General features: G+C 40.0%; 1 protein-coding gene across 1 annotated transcript in view; it reads right to left on the minus strand.

The window, feature by feature from the left end:
• The window catches only part of GUCY1B1 (guanylate cyclase 1 soluble subunit beta 1), a 45,522-nt gene extending 26,158 nt beyond the window's left edge, over window positions 1-19,364 (minus strand). The window contains exons 1-4 of the mRNA XM_054065400.1: window positions 19,261-19,364; window positions 18,667-18,740; window positions 1,471-1,571; window positions 305-423 (exon numbers count right to left, since the gene is read on the minus strand). Coding sequence (XP_053921375.1) covers window positions 305-423; window positions 1,471-1,571; window positions 18,667-18,740; window positions 19,261-19,263 — 297 coding nt within the window. The 5' untranslated portion in view covers window positions 19,264-19,364. The remainder of the gene's footprint in view (window positions 1-304; window positions 424-1,470; window positions 1,572-18,666; window positions 18,741-19,260) is intronic.
• Window positions 19,365-20,205: the final 841 nt, after the last annotated feature.

The raw sequence follows: 20,205 nt of genomic DNA on the forward strand, positions 1-20,205 counted from the left end.
CTTACCTGCCTTCTCACTCCTTTTTTAATGAAGTTGAACACTCAAACATGCTGTGAGAAAATTCTTACTCTATGAGTTAACTGAATAGTTTATTAACTGAGAGGGGAAGAGAAAAATGCCAAAACTGCTGAGCAGTGGAAAGCCCTATAGAATAACAACATCAAAAGAGAAAGTTTCCAAACACCTCTCCACAAATAAGAGGGAGATTATAAAGTACAACCTGTATCCACAAATCTCAATCTAATCTCCTGATTAGACCATACTTCTGCCTCCTATCTGAAATAACTTGGCACAAAACTTTTACCTGCAAAAACTCTCTGACGTTTGAGCCCAAGACACGTAGAATTGTATCATAACCAGATTCTTGACAAAACACAAAAAACATCTTCCCAAACATTTGAAGTATTTCTCCGGCATTCAGATCTAGTTAAAACAGGAAAATACGATTCAGTCCAAACACTGCATTTCATGCACTTTGCTTACAACTTTAGTCTCATATTCATAAATAAGGAAGACAGTATCCACACTCTACCCAGATTCAGTAGGTCGAGAATATGAGAAAAACAAGATTAAGGGTCCATTTGGCAAACTATGAGTATTTAATGCAAGAATTTCATCAGGATTTACCAATTATCATTATGACTTTGCTGTGTTGTGCATTTCACACATTTACATCATTTTAGATTTTGATACAGATAAGAAATCACTACTTGAAAATAAAAGAACACAGTAGTTAGTAGAGAGCGCCTTACGGGAGTTACTTCTGGTTTACAGCAGCATGAAACCACAAGCTGCTTCCGTTCAACATTGCTACGGTCATCATAGTCTTATGGGTTGTTGGCTAATTACTGATTCAGAATCAGAATCCACACCCCACTTGGGTCTGCAGATAATATAATGCTGATGGACATAATTCTACCTTTCAATTCCAGTTCAGAGTTGCAGCGACTGAAAATGAATGTGACTCAAACCAGTGGCAGATATGAAATGAGATGTGCCACAAACATTTCCGTAACTTCGGCATGTTTGCTCAGCAGAGATCTCAAGGATTCATTCACAGGCTGCTCTTGCAGCAAGGGTTGAAATCTGGGTGCATTGGCAAGGTAGTTACATCCCCATATTGTTACTTCGTGACTGCTTGTAACACTGACTATGCCCCATGGATGACATGTATTACTATAGTTCAAGATGTACCTATGACTTGGAATACTTCGGAAGTAATAAAATTCACTTCAAGGAATAAAATGAATAAAAACATCTTGGGAAAAATAATTTTTAAAAAATCCCTTCTTAAGAGATTTTTTAAAAATTCTTTCTTTGACCAATACTCTGTTTTAACTTCCTCTATGCTAAATCCTGTTTCTCTCTACTCCATGGATTTTTTTCTGGGGGGGAAGAAGGGAAGGTGGGAAAGACACAAGGTTATCTTTTATGTGATGTATGCGCAAAGAAGCTATACATAACACTTACTAAGGACCTTGCTTGCAGCTGCAACCAGATCATAGGTTTTGGAATCATCGTAAATTATTCTGACAAGAAACTGTCCTTCTTCATCCAGCTGTGCCTCCTTCCTAAAAAAAGAAAATAGAACAAAATCTTTTGGGTTGAGGGAGAAGCAACATTTTGATAAACTACATATCATTTAGTATTAGTCCTTTAAACAAAATAAGTATAGGTTCTACCCTTAAGAAGTATCTTAAGATAGAAAATTAGAAAGAAATCTGTTCTATATCTCACTCATTAAGGTACAATACAAAAATTTCAGACCACGTGTTCTGAAAACAACAATTAGCTGCAAGAAAATAAACATGATTTTTGCAGTACAGAGACTCACAAACAAGTTGCTGAACCAATAAGGAGGGAAACTGCATTTTAAAACAGGGGAATATCCAATAATCCAGCTCAAGATGGGCTCTTTAAACACTTTTTAAGCAAGTGTTTTCATTCCTTCCAATTTTGATTACACTTTATTTACAAAAGGCATGGAATGCTTTTAACAACCATTTGCACATATCTTCAAAGAGGAACCTAAAATCCAGATGTAAGTACCTAGACAAATATAATTTTTCAGAATTCTTCACATGCCCAGTAGATGCGGGGAAAAGAAAAGGATGCTAAGATTTTGTAAGGTCCTTTTATTGCATTGCACGTCAGTTCTTCATGAGTGGAGTGTCACCACTTAGCTAAAGCACAACAAAATTATACATTTCTTCGCTAAGGGAAACAATTCCAACCCAAGTTTTAAGACAAGACTCATGCAAATGTCCCTCAATGCACATTTACTACTGCTGCCAGGTGAAAAGAACCCAAAACCAAAATGAACCCTTTGTTTTTCAGGATCATTCATTCATTCTCTTCAGCTTGCACACCGAGTCATCAGCTTGTTCAAAAGGCAGCACAACTCTGCAGGGTATTTTTTTCCTGAGAGCACATTGATATCCCTCAGCAATGAACTGCTGTGCATGCCAAGCCTGGCATTTGACACAAGTGAGCTAGTAGCAAGCGATCACGAACAACTTCCTCTGTTTTACTCCATGTACTTAACACAGGAGCCACACGACTGGTGCTGTAGTGGTGGCTGAGTCCCAGCTCTCTGGAGACAGACCTTCATGGACAGAAGGAGGACCTTCATGGGCAGGCAGACCCTAGGACCCTGCAGGGCACATAAAGCAGGCCAGTGCACACGGCTAGGACTTTTCCCTGTAGACAATGAAAGTCACGTTCTGTATTTGCTTCGCATCCCCTGGCACATTCTCCTTCAGCAGAGAGAGGGGAACATGCAGGGGGCACACTGTGGTCTCCAATGAAGCCAAATTCTGTTGGTTGAGGAACACAGTCTCCTTTTTTCTTAGTATATTTTTTTGTAAGACCTGTTCACCTTCTGTGATCTTGCCTATAATGACTCCCTATAGAGACAATGTGCTTTATAAAAGAAGAGACATTTGTAGGCAGTCATACTCTAATTCATGTGCTTAGAATGTATTTTGGCTCAGTAAAAGTAACATGATCATGACATCTTTGAAGATGGAGGGTCACAGCTACCTTATTAAAAAGAGAAGATACCCTTTCATCTGAACACAGCTGCATAATGCAGAACACTTCAGAAAGAAAAAAAGAGGTGAAAAAAGAAAGGCAACGAGTTAAAAAAAGCTTAGAAGAGAATGACTGAATCAGACCTCCTTATGTCACACTAAAAAAAAAATATTAGAACATGGAGTTGTTTTTGAGAAAAAGCCTTAGAACTAGGAAAAATATCAAAAAGGCAGACAATGAGGTAGTTTTCTATAGAAAGCTAAGCATGTCATGCAAAGCAAGACGTTCATTAACTCAGGACTAGAACAATCATTTTTCTAACATACAAATGGAAGAGAACAATGAATAGAAATTATTCACTGGTACCATGGTAATGAAGGGTTTCTGCCAGAGTACGACAGAAATGCTCCTTGAGATAAGGCTGAAACATACACAAGAGCCAATATTTCTAACTGCACTAAACTTCTAGTGGTCATCAGAGGACTTACGAACCTATAAAAAGTAGATTCTAAACCTGCTATGTAAAATCCTATACCTCTTTTTACATTAAAATCTTTGTCTCCATCATTACATTATGACCAACCACCAACCAAAACAGAAGTCTTTAATTGAAACTTACATTCTAATTTTCTAGAGCTGGCAGAATTTATTTTAAAAATTGCATAATACAAATTAATAATGCCTGCACAACAATTCCAGCATTTACAGTTGTAGTGGAATTATCCATTCATACAAACAGAAACATTTTCTGTGTTAAAGAGGAGACAGGTCTCAGAATGAAGTGCTCTTGTTCATCTTAAAACTGCTAGATGGCAAATGCTATCACTGATGAGGCCTGATTCCAATCTCACATGGCAATATTCTACTGATCTAAATGAAATTACTTGTCATCTAACCCTCCAATCAGCAATCATCAGTCTTTGATAATCTCCTCACTTCTCAATGGAAGTCTGGAACCTATTAGTTCCTTTCCCCTCTTCATCTTCCTTTAATCTTGCCCACCATGTTCTACAGCCAATCAAAAATCATACTACATTGGTTTTATATTTCAAAAACATATTTATTTTCTATTATTCATTAATGAAGTCTTATAGTTGCTACTTGACATACACATTTATACACTCACTCTATGAAGACACGTAATGAGATAAAAACAAGATAAGCGATTTTCCCAAAGTAAAATGACAAGGTTATAGGGGAGGTGAGACTAATCATTCTATCTGATTCTAAATAAAGGGAACATGATTCTCTATTCAAATGCATGATAAACATTAATAAAATTAATGGGCTGTTTTTTCTCTTATACTTCTTGGGACGTTCCCCAAAAGAATGAAGGAATAGACACAGGCAAGCAGGTCAAAACTAGCTGCAAGATTGTTCTCAGAGACACAAAAAGATAAAGTACAGTGTTATCTTTTTAAAATAAGTAAACAGTAATTTATTCATTACTTTAAGAAGCAGTATACTTAAAAAGAAACAATCACAAATGGTATGCGTTCACACAGTTTCCTAAAGCTTATTTTCATACTCTACCTAGTCTCGCTGACTCCTGAAAACATCTCCCATGTCACATATTCCTTCCTTCCCTAAGTAAGGGAGAGCTGGAGCTATTAGTCGGAAATAGTGTCTTGAAGCATAAGAATCACAGAATCATAGATTCATTAGGCTGGAAAAGACCTTTGAGATCAACTTCAACCATATCTGTCTGCTACAAAATATCCCTAAGCACTTTATCTACCTGCCTTTTAAACAACTCCAGAGATGGTGATTCAACCACCAACCTGGGCAGCCTCTGCCAGTGCTTGATAACCCTTTCTGTGAAGAAGTTTTTCCTAATGTACAGTCTAAACTTCCCCTGATGCAGCTTGACACCATTCCCTCTTGTGCCATCACCTAGCACTTAGGAGAAGAGCCCAACACCCACCTCTCTGCAACCTCCTTTCAGGTAGTTGTAGAGAGCAATAAGGTCTCCTCTCAGCCTCTTCTCCAGGCTAAAGAACCACAGTTCCCTCAGCCGCTCCTCGTAAGATTTGTTCTCCAGCCCGTTCACCAGTTTTGTCACTCTTCTCTGGACACAGTCCAGGAAATCAATGTCTTTCTTGTAGTGAGGGACCCAAAACTGAACACATTATTCAAGGTGCGGCCTCACCAGTGCAGAGCACAGGGGTAGAATCCCTTCCCTGCTTCTGCTGGTCATGCTGTTTCTGATACAAGACAAGATACTATCAGCTTTCTTGTCCACCTGGGCACACTGTTGGCTCATGTTCAGTCAGCTGTCTACCAACACTCCCAGTTCATTCTCTGCCAGGCAGCTTTCCAGCCACTCTTCCCCGAGCCTGCAGCACTGCATGGTGGTGTTGATTCCTAGGGCAGGACTCTGTGCTTGGCCTTGTTAAACCTCACCCTGCTGGCCTCAGCCCATTGATCCAGCCTGTTCAGATCCCTCCATAGAGCCTCTCTACCCTCCAGCAGATCAACACTTCCAGTTTAGTGTTGTACACAAAGAGGTCAGTTAGGGACAAGAAGGTGGAGTTTACATTTCCTAAGAACTGAACCAAAATTAATATGAGAAAAGAAAACCATCTTGATTCTTTGATTCTCATAACATGACACGTAACTGCAAGTCAGATGCAGTTTGGAGGGAAGTTTGCAAAGGGTGAAAAAACTTTCCCACATTCTGATGCTCTCTTTTAGTCTCTCTGGTCTCAGCCAAACCACAAGGGATAACATACACATCTGGATAAGCAATGAATATCCTCAAAAATACTGCATACTTGCACAATTAAGTACACACAGTTTTTGTGTGTTTTCTGTATTAAAAATTGACCCAATTTGATGCTGATGGTCTATCTTCTGAAACATTTTACATTTCTTTCCAACTACATTGACTGGAATTTTTCCCATTTCCTTCTGTGTGCCAAGCCATGCTTCCTTTTTTTCTTATTTTAATTGTCTTTAGTTTACTTAGTCAAAGATTTTAGTCAATGCCTGCAGTTTCGCAGAGCCTCTACTTTTTAAAATCACCACTGGTTATTTCAATGCCTATCCCATTTTGTTTTCCTCACTTCTCTCTAGGTGCTTTGGACTACCCAGCCATCTTCTCTGTAGTCTTAATGACGTATTTTCCGTTAAAATAACCTTATTGATAAGATCTAAAAAAACAGTTCAATTAGCAATTATGTCTGCACTCCTTGCGCCTAATTTCCCAGACTGAAACTCACTGCTCTAAGGCTTCACTCTCCCTCAGTATTACCAGTCTTATTGGAAATTCCAGCAATACAGGAACAGGACCCAGTGCTTGTACTGCAGGCTTATACTTCAATGCAAACAAAAAAAAGTCCTGCCTTCTAGTTATTTTTGTTTTAAAAATACGGAGAAAAAATATTTGGAAAATGTAATCCAACAAAGGCCAGTCTCATTTTGGCATTTTTTTTCTAGAAAATCTGTCAAATTAAATATTTACTCCTGCCAGGAACAATGTTTCTCAGTCAAAATCACGTGGGCAAAAATCTTTCTGCTTGTCCTACAAATATGGCAATTTTCACGTCTGATCTAAACCTGTGACAAAAGATAAACTGCCTTTGTAAAGCCTGCGCTTGAAAATTATTAAATTCTAGAACTTTCGTTTTCCTTCCCAGGACAATTTCTCCTCCAGATCTCCAAGACCTATTGTGCTGGCACCTCTCAATAATTTACCCAGATGCTGAGCTGATATAATTCAGTTAGACATTACATTTTCTGGGTTATTTTTCTGCTGGATGGATTTTCCTGGCTGCTTCATCAGCTGGCCACAGAAGTTGCTGTGCTTACAATGTATAGCCAGACAGAGTGGCTGAGGACAGGATAGGTGGTTCAGCGAAGTCAGCTGAAGCCTCTCCCTCCCCTCCAGTGAGCTGGGTCTGCAGCTTCTGATGCCTCTCTCAGTAATGTGACAGCACTGAGAACTTCTGGAAGTCTTTCTCTCTGAAATATTAGCTTTAATACTACATGTGATGGGCAATGCTGCTGTAAACTTATAGAAACCAGCCAAGGCAATGTGAAAACATTCCTATTTTCACAGAGGCACGTGTCCTTCAGCAACTCGACAAAATTACATGTCCCCTAATAAGCTTGTTTCTGAGAGCATAGCATATGAGAGACTGACCAGGATGTGATCACCAGCACTCTAGGAAACAGGACAAAGTAATTGAAATATTCATCCAGGTGAATGGCAATCCCTGAATTGTTTTTTTGGCTGCAGTTTTCACATCTAATTACCTGACACCTATCTCATCTATCAAATCTGCCTGCATTTACACTAAGGAATTGGTTCTACAACAAGTGTGATACGAAGAAATAAATGATAGTGTTGTGAAAACTGTTATAACTAATACTAAAAGTGAGGCTGCTTTGTCAGCTTTGTGGAACTGCTGTGTTTGCCTGTCCAGCAACAGTAATTCCTCCAGTGTGACATTTTAAGTCCATAATCTAGGAGTATCATGTATGAAAACAAACTTGACTATGTGGAACAACAATGTAAGGCTACAAACTGAGTGTGCAAACTTCAAAAGATCAGAAGGCTGCAACTGTTTTCATCTAATAGCTTCTCTCTCCTGGCTGACGGATGGTATATGAGCCGGGATTAGAAATGCCATATAGTATGGCAACTTTAGACGCAAAGAACTTACATTTGGCTGACCACATTTCATGGAGAACTTCACAATCCATAATTCCATGAGAAACTAAAGCATTTCCTTTGAAACGTTTTGCTGCAATCTTTGTTCCCAGTTTTTTACCAGATAAAATTATGGTAGCAAATAAGCATAGCTCAAATGTTTCCTGCAGACCACAGTGTTTGATTAAAAGCATTAACAGCAATAACATGTTAAGGGCTTGACTGGAAATGAGTCAAAAGCAACAAGCTCTGGCAAATTCCCAAGCCCTGGTTAATTTTTTAGTGAAGTAACAGCACTACAGTAGCAAACTTTCAACTTTTATATGGCCTTTCTTTCAAAATTACTTCTAAGTCAAATAGAACAGAATTTACACTTAACATCTCATTTACATTTCTAGAGACAAAAGAAAAGTGTCCTTTTCTTCCCAGTAAGTTTATGTTCAAAATGTTAAAAGAAATACAGGATTTTAATGCTCTTCCCAAATGGACTCCTGTTGTCAGCACATGGGAAGTGATATTTCATGGTTCAAAATTTACATCCTATGTTATGCCTGTCCTAACTGCTATGGTCTGGCAGCCCTTTTTATTTACTCTACAATAATTCTGTATTATTACACAGAGCTATTCGAGTTGTGGGAAACAAAGATTCCAGCCCAGACTTTTCTAAAATGCCCTTGTTTTCCTCCAGAATGTTTATATTATCCACGTTAATGTGAGGAAGTTTACTTGGGAAAAAGAACCTTAACCACTGCACCATGGAAAATAACACAGTTATAAAGAGGTCATTTTTCTTGTAGAGGTTTGACCTTGAAATCAATGGAAAAATTCCTTTTGAGTAGATCAAAGCAAGATCTAGTCTTAAAGCAACGTTTCCTCCATCAGTCATCCTAACACCTCCCAAACTGCTGCCGGTCTACCAGCACAGAACAGTGTTACAAATGATACTATGCATGTACAATAGCCCCTTTGAAAATGCAACTAGTTTAGTATTTGAAAACACACTACTAATGTTTAAAGTTAATGTTAATAATTCACATAGATGCATGAAATGTTAAATGCGGACATACATGCCAACAAAAAACATTCTTAAAATCAGAACAGACTGTGCACCGCAGACTTCTCAACCACAGATTGCACACATATTTATTTCATTTAGAGGAAATATTTTCTCTGATTTGATGTAATAAGGACTTTTTTTGCCATCTTCAGAAATTTTACAGACAACACGGTTGGACTAGACGCCACATCAGGTTGTTCTTACTTATATAGCCCATTCTGCACAAAGTGGGTCAATCTGCAGTCAGATTGTAACATTTAAAGAGAATCTGAATAAATCATAACCAAGAAGAAGGATGCTGTTATCAGGACATTTTTATTCACGTGAAGTAGCACTCATTGCTCTGTCTCTGTAGTCAGTCATAAAGCTGGATTTTTTTTTTAAAAAAACCTCTTATAGAAAAAGAACCCTTCCCATGAGAGACCTTTGCATGCAGTAAATATTAAAAAAATGTAATAGATACAAACAGGAAAAAATGGTGAAACAAGACGACAAAGAACAAGCCTTTCCGCGATATGCCAACATTATTTTTTTAGAAGCTTCTGATATCACTTTTACAGATCATCTACTGTCCCAAAAGTACAGCTGGATCCCTTCCTATCAAAACTCCAGTCCTAAGTGCGTGCCCTGGGTGTGTCACCTTGAACACACCACAACAACAGCTAGTTCCAAGACCACCTCTAGGACTTCTTCCATGATAGGTATTGTTTCTGTTGGGACTTCTGCCACCATTGTGCTTAACTATTCTTCGTGTACCAAGGATGGAAAAAGTGCTTGTTAAATTGAAGAGACCAGTCAAAACAACCTTAATGATAAAATAACACTACTGCAATTAGAAACCCAGCATGGTTTTGATCTCACTGATAGGAGCATGTCAAGTTTAATTCCGTTTTAAGAGTTAACACTATTAAACAGAATTACACGTGTCAGAACTAAAGATGCTATCAGTGAAACCAGAACCAACATCCTTGCATCTCTTTTATATTAAAATGGCAAATTCACTCTCAGTACATTACTTTACAGATGGTTTATGTTTTCAAAATGCTTTTCTTTATTTTTTTCCATGTATTTCAAAGAGATGCTTTCTGAAAAATTATTAAAAATATTGAAATACTCTACTCACTTATCCCAAAAGGAAAAAAAGAAAATAGACTTGTACACGTTGTGGATGGTCCAGAGATATTTTAAAACATTCAGCTGGGAAAAACATAAATTATATTAAGCTGCAAGATTATATAAAAATGGGAATCTGTCCAGGAAAATGACGTTCTAGGTAAAGTAAATATGGGTATTTATAGGCTTCAGAGCTCTGAGTTATTTCCCAGTTTTACAGGCTGGATATGAGAGTGTTTAATGTAGGTTTTCAAAACAAGATAATCCTAGAAGATACAGTTAACAAATGTATGAGTTCTTTGCTACTACTCCAAATACTAAAAATGTTATTAAAAATATAAAGCTTGTGTTATTTTGCTTCCTTTTACATAAGGGGACTAAAAGGAATAGTATTTACAAAATACTCTTTTAAGTCTTTCATTTATAGAAGTGAGTCAAATGTTTCCAATACCTGGTATCCTGAAAGGTCTAAATTCATTTCCCAATCCTGGGAAAACTGCAACGCACCTGAGAGATAGTGCAAGAAAATTTGCACCACAGTTTACAACATGCCACTATTTCTTTTTAGTCAAGTCTTTCCTGGAAGAATTAAAGAATTTGGCAACCACACAGTTTAAACTCCTGACCTCCAAGCAGGTCCATCTGCTGTAAGGAACTGAAGGAGTGGGAAGTGTAGCATCCTGGCCCCATACATCTTGCGAATATTAACCTCCAGACCCATGAAGGACCACCTATTCAGTATCAGCTTTAAGAAAACTTTAAAAATACTGCTTAGAACTTTGGACTACAATGAAATAGGGACTTACCAACAACAAATGTTCCTACTTAATGCCACTTTCTGGATAAACACTCTCTAATGTGAAGAGGTATACGGATTAAAAAAAAATAATCTATTGTCCTTTCACCACTAATGGCTTTCCAAAGTCTCTTTCTGATATCTATTTATAAGTAATCTGTATTTTTTTCAAACTTGTTATGAGATTGATTGAACAGAACACTCCATCTTCAGCACTAGATAAACCCAAATGGTGTTAAGAAGGCAACGAAAAATCAATTTTCATTTTTTTTCACAGACCCTGAAATTAGTTATAACTGAGTCCTACATAACCCAAAATAAATATGGACTTCCAATCTAAAACTCTGCAAATAGTTTTATTTTTTCATCAGTATTCATGGTGAGAAGACAATTATGGTAATTAACGCAGTATGTCTACGATGTTTTTAAGCATGAAAGAAGCACAGATTTTAACTTTAGGTAAACTGCAAAGCAAGCATTCTTTATAATAAATCAGTTGTGGGCTGGGAAAGGGAAATACCAAGCAAGCTCACTGCAGCTCCACAAAGCAGGAGAGAAGATTCACAAGGGACTGAATACCACCATTGCAAAATACAGTTATACATCTAAGTGGTAAAATCCATAACCCACTTGTTAGCCACCTGAATTTTTTCCACAGTTCCTGGAAAGAGAATTGTATAAGAAAGGAACGGTAAAGCCAGCAATTTGTTGGGAGAAATCCCAAAGGCTTTAATTGGATTAAAAAAAAAAGAAAATTAAGTCCTAGGCACATTCAAACCTATACTTAGATGTTTAAAAGGAATTTGGCATTAAGGTTCTCTTGCAATCAGCCACAAATAACCAGGTCTCCCACTTACTTCAACTACACAACACCTAACTGAAACACCACATTTCATATTTTGTACAGATCTTTGATTCTTATCTCCTGTTTGGTTTTGCATTTTTAAAACCCCAGACACATTGTATATATGTAGACATAATACGCACACACACATAAACATATCCATAAATATTTATATGTATATGTACCTACATATACAAATATTATTCCTCCAAACAATTTACATTCTAAACTGATAATTATCCATCTTCCCTCCTAGCAGAAGTGAATCTATTAACACTGTAAACAGATTGCTATAGACTATGGTACTGTTTTACACGCTTTTTAAGGGGTTACCCCAGATATATTAGTAGAAAGTATGGTCAGCTGAAAACTTAGAAAACACGACATTTTCCAGAAAGATTATGAGGAAATAAAATGACTGTCCAATAAAGAGCGATAAGGATTTAAGGAGTTGGGTTTTTTTTTTCTTGTTTAATGAAAGCAGGAGTTGGGTACCACTCATCACAACATTAGTGAAGTTTGCTCCAAGCCATATTTCCCTGCCTCTCCCTAAGCCTGCACAACAACCTACCAGTCACACACATTAATCCATAGAACCTGTTCACTTTCTTCCAGGCTACCAGTATTTTCATGACTGAGGCTAGATCCTACTCAGTTAACACAGAACTATTCTGTATTTTATTTTATCTCACACATTGACATACAACCTCAGGCTTGATTTACAGCACAGTTTTCAGATCTAGCTCTGAAGACGGAACTATTCCTTTCTAACAAGCCTTCCTGTGGAATCGATCCCCATACTATCTGCATACATAAGAACCAATTTCCTCTCCCACAAAATTGTGAGACAAATTATACCATTTCCATTTTAAATGGGCAAGACTACCATGTATCAAAAAGGTTTTATCAATTTGGGATGCTCAGTCAGAGACCTGTGAACCTGTTTTTTCACAGTACTCTGCACTTCTTATGCTCAAAACAAAGCTTTTATGGACTTACATGCTACCAGCCTCAGACCTATAAGTTATATGAATTCCAACACCTCTTAAGAGGTTAGCGTTGCAACTTGTAAAAACAGTCTTTCATTACAGCTTTTGTGCTTATTTTTCTAGGTTTCTGAAAAGGCGAACTATATATGAATTATTATTATTATACCTAAACATTCTACTAAGCAACAGTAATTGGCCAAAACCTCCATTTTTACAGGATTTGTGAACAAATGTGAATTGTGTTTTGTCATATTAGTAAGCACAAAAAAAAAATCATTGACAAGGTGACATTCTGAACTCAGGATACAAACACAATGTCGAGTGTCTTTATTGTGCAGCTACAATAGGTTTTCTATTACCTGTACTGTTTAATAGGTTTTGCTATGCCAGAAGTTCTTGGGATATAACATAAGTTTAAAAAATATCTAACTCTGTCCTCCCCCAAAAAATTTAATACATATCTTTAAAGGCAGAGTTAAGTAGATTTTCCATTATATTATTTGATTTTATAATGTTCTCTGTTTTGGAACGTAACTGCAAACCAAATTAATCAGAATATCACATCCTATAACTGAGTTTGTAAGTATCTAAATTCTGGTGAAAATAAGGGCAGGATATTTTTAAATGAATAAATTAATAAAATCACCTACCTTCTCTGGCTTAACTAGTTGACCTGCAACAATACTCATCTACCCAACTACTAGGAATGTCTTTGAATTTTACCCAATAAACATGTATTCTTAAATCATCTGCATTTTACTGGCTTTTCAAGTAAAATGCAGATGATTTAAGAATACGTTTATTGGGTAAACTGAGTAACTAAAGTCTGACCTTACATAAACCTTTACTGATACAATACAAAAGTTTCTGTGCCTGTTCAGTTTTCTAATGGCAAATGACAGACATGCAGTTCATTTCATTCCTCCAAATTGCACAGGGTTTTCATTGAACTCAATTTGGAACTGAAGAAAGGAGCTTTCCACTTGCTTTGCGCCAGGATAATTTCTCAACCCTCCATGTTTCACCATTTTAACTGTAACAGGGCAGCTACAGAAAACAAATTCTGATGACTTAACTAGCCTGGAGCCTTGGTAGGTCATAATGTGTCAAGTCTGATGGAGGACAACAAAAATTTCCTTCCCCATAGGATGAGGGAGTGACTTTCACTCTTCCATTGTATGCACTTCCACACTATTGAGTCCATGCAAAGTTTGTCCCACTCAGCAGGCTCCCCAGACCTGGAGTCTTGGCATTTAAAAGTGGACAGCACATGCCAACCTAATCTACAAAAGGAGGAGAAGAAAAGAGCAAAAGCAGGAAGATGCCTTAATTCTACATTAGGCACTGAGCACTAGGAAAATAAGACCAATACTTGCTTTTTGCAACCCCTGTTAAGGTATAGCCAGCAAAGGATACATGGCTATTGGGGCACAAACTGCCTGTTCTGGAGCTGTGTCAAATTCAATACAGACTTTGATTTATAGAACCAATCAAAAAGTGGTTTGACCTCTAAGCAGCCACTTTTTACAAACACTCAGTTTTCAACTTCTGTTCTAGTGTTTCCACACTCATCAGGCTACACATGTTTTTGTGGGGACTTCTACCATAGAAATAGAAGGAAGATGAAGACTGCAGCTGACTGGTGTGCCATTTCATTTCCCAGTAGCAGATCCTTCATGTACCTCTGTGGGAAGAATGCTAATTTATCCTACAGTCTTGTAATGAGGCATCTTAATAAGATATTTGAGTTCTCATTCCTTTTATTGGCAATATATTCAGAACTGTCACAGTTTGAGCATCTAACCTGGCCTAAATTCAGACTTAGGGGCCCTTGGAAAAACCCTGTATGCATTTAATCAAACACAGAGGGATATTGTTGGGAAACACAGGATAAATGACCATGTACACATTCCCTGATGAAAACATTGCTCTAGCTCCCACATATTGTCCTAGAGCTGTTTCAAGAAGATATCCCTGTTGATGCTGCAGTTTGTGACACAATTAAACCTTTAGGACTGCTGAATGGAGTGCTGGGAATTTCACATATATAGGCTGTTCAGCTCAGCCAGATGTGACACTGGTTTGCAGAAGAGCTCATATTTATATGATAGAAGCCCCTTTTAAAAATGTGCATCAGCAATGTTGATTCAGAAACAGATGGGTTTAAATTCCTTTGGGCTTTAAGCATTTTCATTCTAGGTCTTTAGCAAAACCAAGCCATATTTCCATTGAGCCAATAAAACTGATATTCAGTATAATTTCAGAGTATATACTGTAATTTTTCCATGAGCTTAGTGCCTCACTGTAAAAGTTGCCTGATGTGTAGGAAAAAAAAAAAAAAGCCTGTGGTTTACTTTATGTTCTGTTGTAGAAGTGGACTAAAAGAACATGGAATCTAACTTTCCCAAGAATTCCACTCTGGGACACTTAAAAAGATAATTAGTATGGGTCTTTTTCAGAAAAATTGTGGTTTCACAAGAATGTTGAAAAATGAAATAGCAGAAACAGAGACTTGAGATCAGCACTGACTCAGGTAACAGTAAGCAATGGTAACAAAACCAGCACTCTCACAAGAGCATCAAAATCAACTAGTTGCTCTCCCAAACTCTGTACTTAAGAACATCATTCAATGTCACTTTTGATTGAAGAAGCTACAGAAGACATGAGTTTTCATGCTTCTGGTAGAGCATAGCTTCTCAATTCACTTTTTAACTTATTCGAATGCACTTTTTTTTTAAGAATGACTTGTTTTCATTACTTCTGTTTATTCAGTTCTATGTTTTCTTTTCACTTCTATCAATATTAAGTACAAATTTACCCACTGACATTTGAGAATCACTCAGCAATCACAACCCATCACTCTGCAATGCTGATTCACAGCTTCTGCAGTGACTTCAGAGAAAATAAAATAGCATTATGTGATCAGCCCAACATGAAAAAATAAAACCCAGTAACTTAGGTGTCAAATTTTGTACTGAACTATTCAGAGGCCTTTCTGCTTCACAGAAATGCTCAAGTTGTTGTAAAATCAACCACACTAATAGTGCAAAGCTTCTCTTATGTTTTTTTAAACAAAGACTGTTGACTTCTGCAATCACTCCTACAATTCAATTATTAGTGATTCAACTGATTCAACCCAGCATGCCACAACGCTGGTCTATATCGTCCCATTGTTTCATAAATGTTTTAACACAGCCTGTGCAAGAAATCTGTGTTTGTTTACATAAGGTAAAACATCCAACCACTTCTACAATATCATATAAATGCACCACAGCACCTTACAGTACCTAAACCAACAAGTATTTAGTGGCTACCAGTTGACCCTATACCATTGCCCAATGCAGCACCACCAGTCTGTTCCAGTGAGATATACAGGCTCTGTTTACTGGTTTCTAAATTCTAGGATACACTACTTTTTAAGATAATTCCTGCTAATAAATACCCTGTTGCAAACAGTTTTTGCATAAGGAGCTACGGCTAGTTGTACATATATGCAGATCACGTTCCATTCTTCTGCTTGGGTGCTATTGTGGTACAGTTTGCTTCCAGTAAGCCATCTTCTCTATGTGTTAATAGCAGACCCTAGCTGCTGGGCTGCTACAAGAGAGAAATATTTCTCAGTTGAAAGACAGAAACACTATGTAGCAGCTTCCAGAATTTGCAGAGCTTGACCTTTAGCAAAATATTTAATATCTTTCTATTACATTTCTCCAAAATGTTAAATGAGTAATACTCCTCACAGGCTGTAGCTATCTTCAGTATTCTATTAGGTGTGTGTAAAATCATAGAGATAGGATGCATCAGGAATTATGACTGGATTCTGACAATCTGCAGCCTGATGTTGTACTAGGTATCTTCTCACATGGATTAATTTTAACTACAAATTCTGTTCAGTGGGTAATCTGGACAAAAGTGGACCATAAATACTCAAACGCATGATGGTAAGAAATGGCATGCCATGGAAGAGTGAATATTTTTTATTATATTTTATACACATTTTATTATAATTTTCACAGAAAATTATGCATGTATCAACTTTTTATTTTTACTAAGTCTCTTAACTTCCACTTTATATAAAACAATGTCAAACCATAAGAATTCAAAATAGATCAGTGTGTTTACATAGTTAACTTACAGTGCAAAACTGTGTGGCATTCACTGAAGACTCACCTATGCAATCCATAGAACTGTATTTGCACAGTATAATGTATAGACTGTCAGGGATCACTGGAACAGTGAATGTCTGCTAAACCAGAACTATGGGCTCTCCATATTTGGTGATGTTAAGAGACTTGGATAGACAAAACTCATAGCTGAGGTCTGATCTAGAGCTGGTAACTGCCCTGGTTGGAACAGAGACAGGACCAGATGACCTCCAGGGGTCCCTTCCAACAAATATTTCTGTGATTCTCTGATTTCATGGTATTGGGTAATATTACCTCATTCTTAATGAATGAATTCATAAAAAAAAAAAAAAAATCACAGTTACAAAAATCTAACAGTGATGAGCAGTCCTTTTACTTCAAAAATTGTATTAGGGCAATGGCAAGACATCAACGTCGGCATATTACAATTGGCCAAAGTCAGACAGGAGAGAGAAGCATTACAGAATAAGGTGTCCAGTTAAAAGACTACTTTCTCCAAGTTGGATTATCTACTTCTCCCTTAAAACATATGATACCAACAAATCACATTAACTATTTCTTCTAACCACAGTTACCTGAAGGCTTACAAAGTAAGATTACAATTCTGTACTTACGTCTTTTTCAAAAACATTCTTTGTTGTTTTGCCTAACTATCAATACTACCGTATTTATGGTAAATAGAATTTTCTTTGCACTTCTCACTCCAATCTTTTTGTGCAATCCTACAATTCATCAAAAATTTGAAGTGAAGACAGTAATAATCTCCTGGGAAAAATACTAAACTGCCAGGCAAGCAGGGGCTGGACACAAGACTTGTAAGAGAAGAAATCAAAAAATCATTCTTATATATACATACTTTAAAATTTCAAGAAAAGCACATCACCGAAATCTCACACTGGTTTTAGATACAGTTTTACTAGCTAAAAACTGTATTTTGATTCCATCAGGAATACCAAGAGATCATAGAATCACAGAATAGTTTGGGTTGGAAGGGACTTTAAAGACCAACTAGTTCCAACCCCTCTGCAATGGGCAGGGACACCTCCCACCAGATCAGGCTGCCCAAGGTGTCATCCAACGTGGCACTGAACATCTCCAGGGATGAGGCATCCACAGCTTCCCTGGGCAACCTGTTCCAGTGCCTCACCACCCTCATCGTGAAGAAATACTTCCTTATGTCTAGCCTAATCTGCCCTTCTTCATTGTATACCCATTGCCCTGTTGGACAGTTGATCTGGTGGTCCGATTCAAGGAAGGGCTTCCGTGGTTTCTGGGACAATTCACCCAGTCCTCACTTCTGCTGTATACTTTGTATAACAGAGGGAACCGCAGGGATCAAGGTGATCCATGCTGCGGCTCCTGGAAATCAGTAAAGAGGGAACAAAAACAGTTTTTGCAGCGAAGGGCTTCCGTGGTTTCTGGGACAATTCACCCAGTCCTCACTTCTGCTGTATACTTTGTATAACAGAGGGAACCGCAGGGATCAAGGTGATCCATGCTGCGGCTCCTGGAAATCAGTAAAGAGGGAACAAAAACAGTTTTTGCAGCATTGAGAAAGGCCGCAAGTGGGACAAAAGACAACAAGAACCATGCTGATCCTGTCACCTGCCAGTATGGACCTGCTGGTACCAGGGCACTGCCCCTGCCCTGACAGGTACCCTGGCCCCGTGGAGGGGTGCCCACAAGGCATGGGCACGAGCATGGCATGGACACGCACACCATATGGACACAGCACAGACATATGCATGGCACAGACATGTGCACAGCATGGACACGTGTGCACAGCATGGACAATACACGGACATGCGCATGGCACAGATACACACAGCATGAAGAAAGCACGGACACGTGCATGGCATGGATAAGTGCACAGCATGGACACAGCACGGAAACTAGCACAGCACAGACACACGCATGGCATGGACACATGCACGGCATGGACACACGCATGGCACTGTCACGCGCACAGCACGGACACACCACAGACACACTCACGGGACTGACACGCGCACGGCACAGACACGCGCCCACGTACTTGATGTCCTCCCAGACGGCGGGGCCGTAGTTGCGGATGACGAGTAGCTCCAGGGCGTGATTGACGAAGCCGTACTGCGGGGCAGGGAGAGGCGGTCTGGCACCGGGCGGGGGAGCCCCTGCCACCGCCCCGCAGCATCCCATCCCACCCCACCGCATCCCAATCCACCCCACCCCACCTCATCCCATCCCACCCCACCGCTTTCCATTCCAACCACATCCCATTCCACCCCACTGCATCCCATTCCACCGAATCTCATCCCATTCCACCCCACCTCATCCCGTCCCATCGAATCTCATCCCATTCCACCCCACCGCATCTAATCCCACCGCATCTCATCCCACTCCACCCCATCCCCTCGCACCCCATCCCACGCCTCCCACCCCGGTGCCGCTCCCCGCGGAGCGGATCAAGCTCTCCGAACCCCGTCCCTCCGCCCCCATTTCCCCCCCAATACAAAGGGCTGGGGCCCGGCTCTCCTCCCTGCCCCCTCTTTCCCACGCAGATTCGGCTTCTTCCCTCCCACCACGGGCCAGGCCAGGCCCCGCGTCCTCCGCCAGCTCTGCTCTCCCCGAGCGGCCCGGCGCAGCTCACCATGGTGCCGCCGCCTCTGCCGAGCGCCAAAACGACACCGATCGCCCCCACCGCCTCCCCGGCCGCCACAGCCCCGAGTGGCACCCGCCGGCAGCCAATGGCGGGCGCTGCCGCAGCAGCCAATAGCGAGCGCGACCGCGGGGCCGTCCTCCAATGAGAGGCGGGGGCGGGACTGCGGGCGACGGGGTCTGGGCGGGAGCTGCCCCGGGAGCCTTTCGGGGTGTCCTGTCCCGTCTCGGGGGCTGTGGGGCTTGCTGTGGCCCCGGGCCGAGGGAAGAAGGGACGGGATCAGGAAATAAAAGCGTCGAATGTCCTGAGTTGGAAGGGACCCTCGGGGATCATCGAGTCCGAACTTGTCCCTGCAGGGGACAACCCCAGCGTTAGCACCGGAGGGCTGACGGCGTTGGCCGAATGCTTCTGGAATAGAGTTACAGAATCATAGACTCACTAGTTTGGAAAAGACCTCTTGGATCATCGAGTCCAACCATTCCCATCTGCCACTAAACCACGTCCCTGAGCACCTCGTCTACCCGTCTTTTCAATACTTACAGGGATGGTGACTCCACCCCTCCCTGGGCAGCCTCTGCCAGTGCCCGGTGACACTTTCTGGGGAGAGTCAGGCAGGCTCTGCACCGTGTCTGCTTCCCTGGGGAGCTGTTCTAGTGCTCTACCACCCTCTGGATGCAGAACGTTTTCCTAATATCCAACGTAAACTTCCCCTGGCACATCTTCCTGCCGTTCCCTCGGGTCTTATCGTAGGTCTCCAGAGAGAAGAGATCAGCGCCTGCTGTTCTTCCTTCCCGTGTGAGGAAGCTTCAGACCGCGATGAGGTCTTTCCTGAGTCTCCTCCAGGCTGGACAGACTAAGTGACTTGAGCCACCCCTTCATACAGCTTCCCGTCTATGCCCATCACCAACTTTGTGACCCTCCTTTGGACACTCTCCA

This window comes from Cuculus canorus, chromosome 4, assembly GCF_017976375.1.
Source record: "Cuculus canorus isolate bCucCan1 chromosome 4, bCucCan1.pri, whole genome shotgun sequence".
NCBI classification, from domain to species: Eukaryota; Metazoa; Chordata; class Aves; order Cuculiformes; family Cuculidae; genus Cuculus; species Cuculus canorus.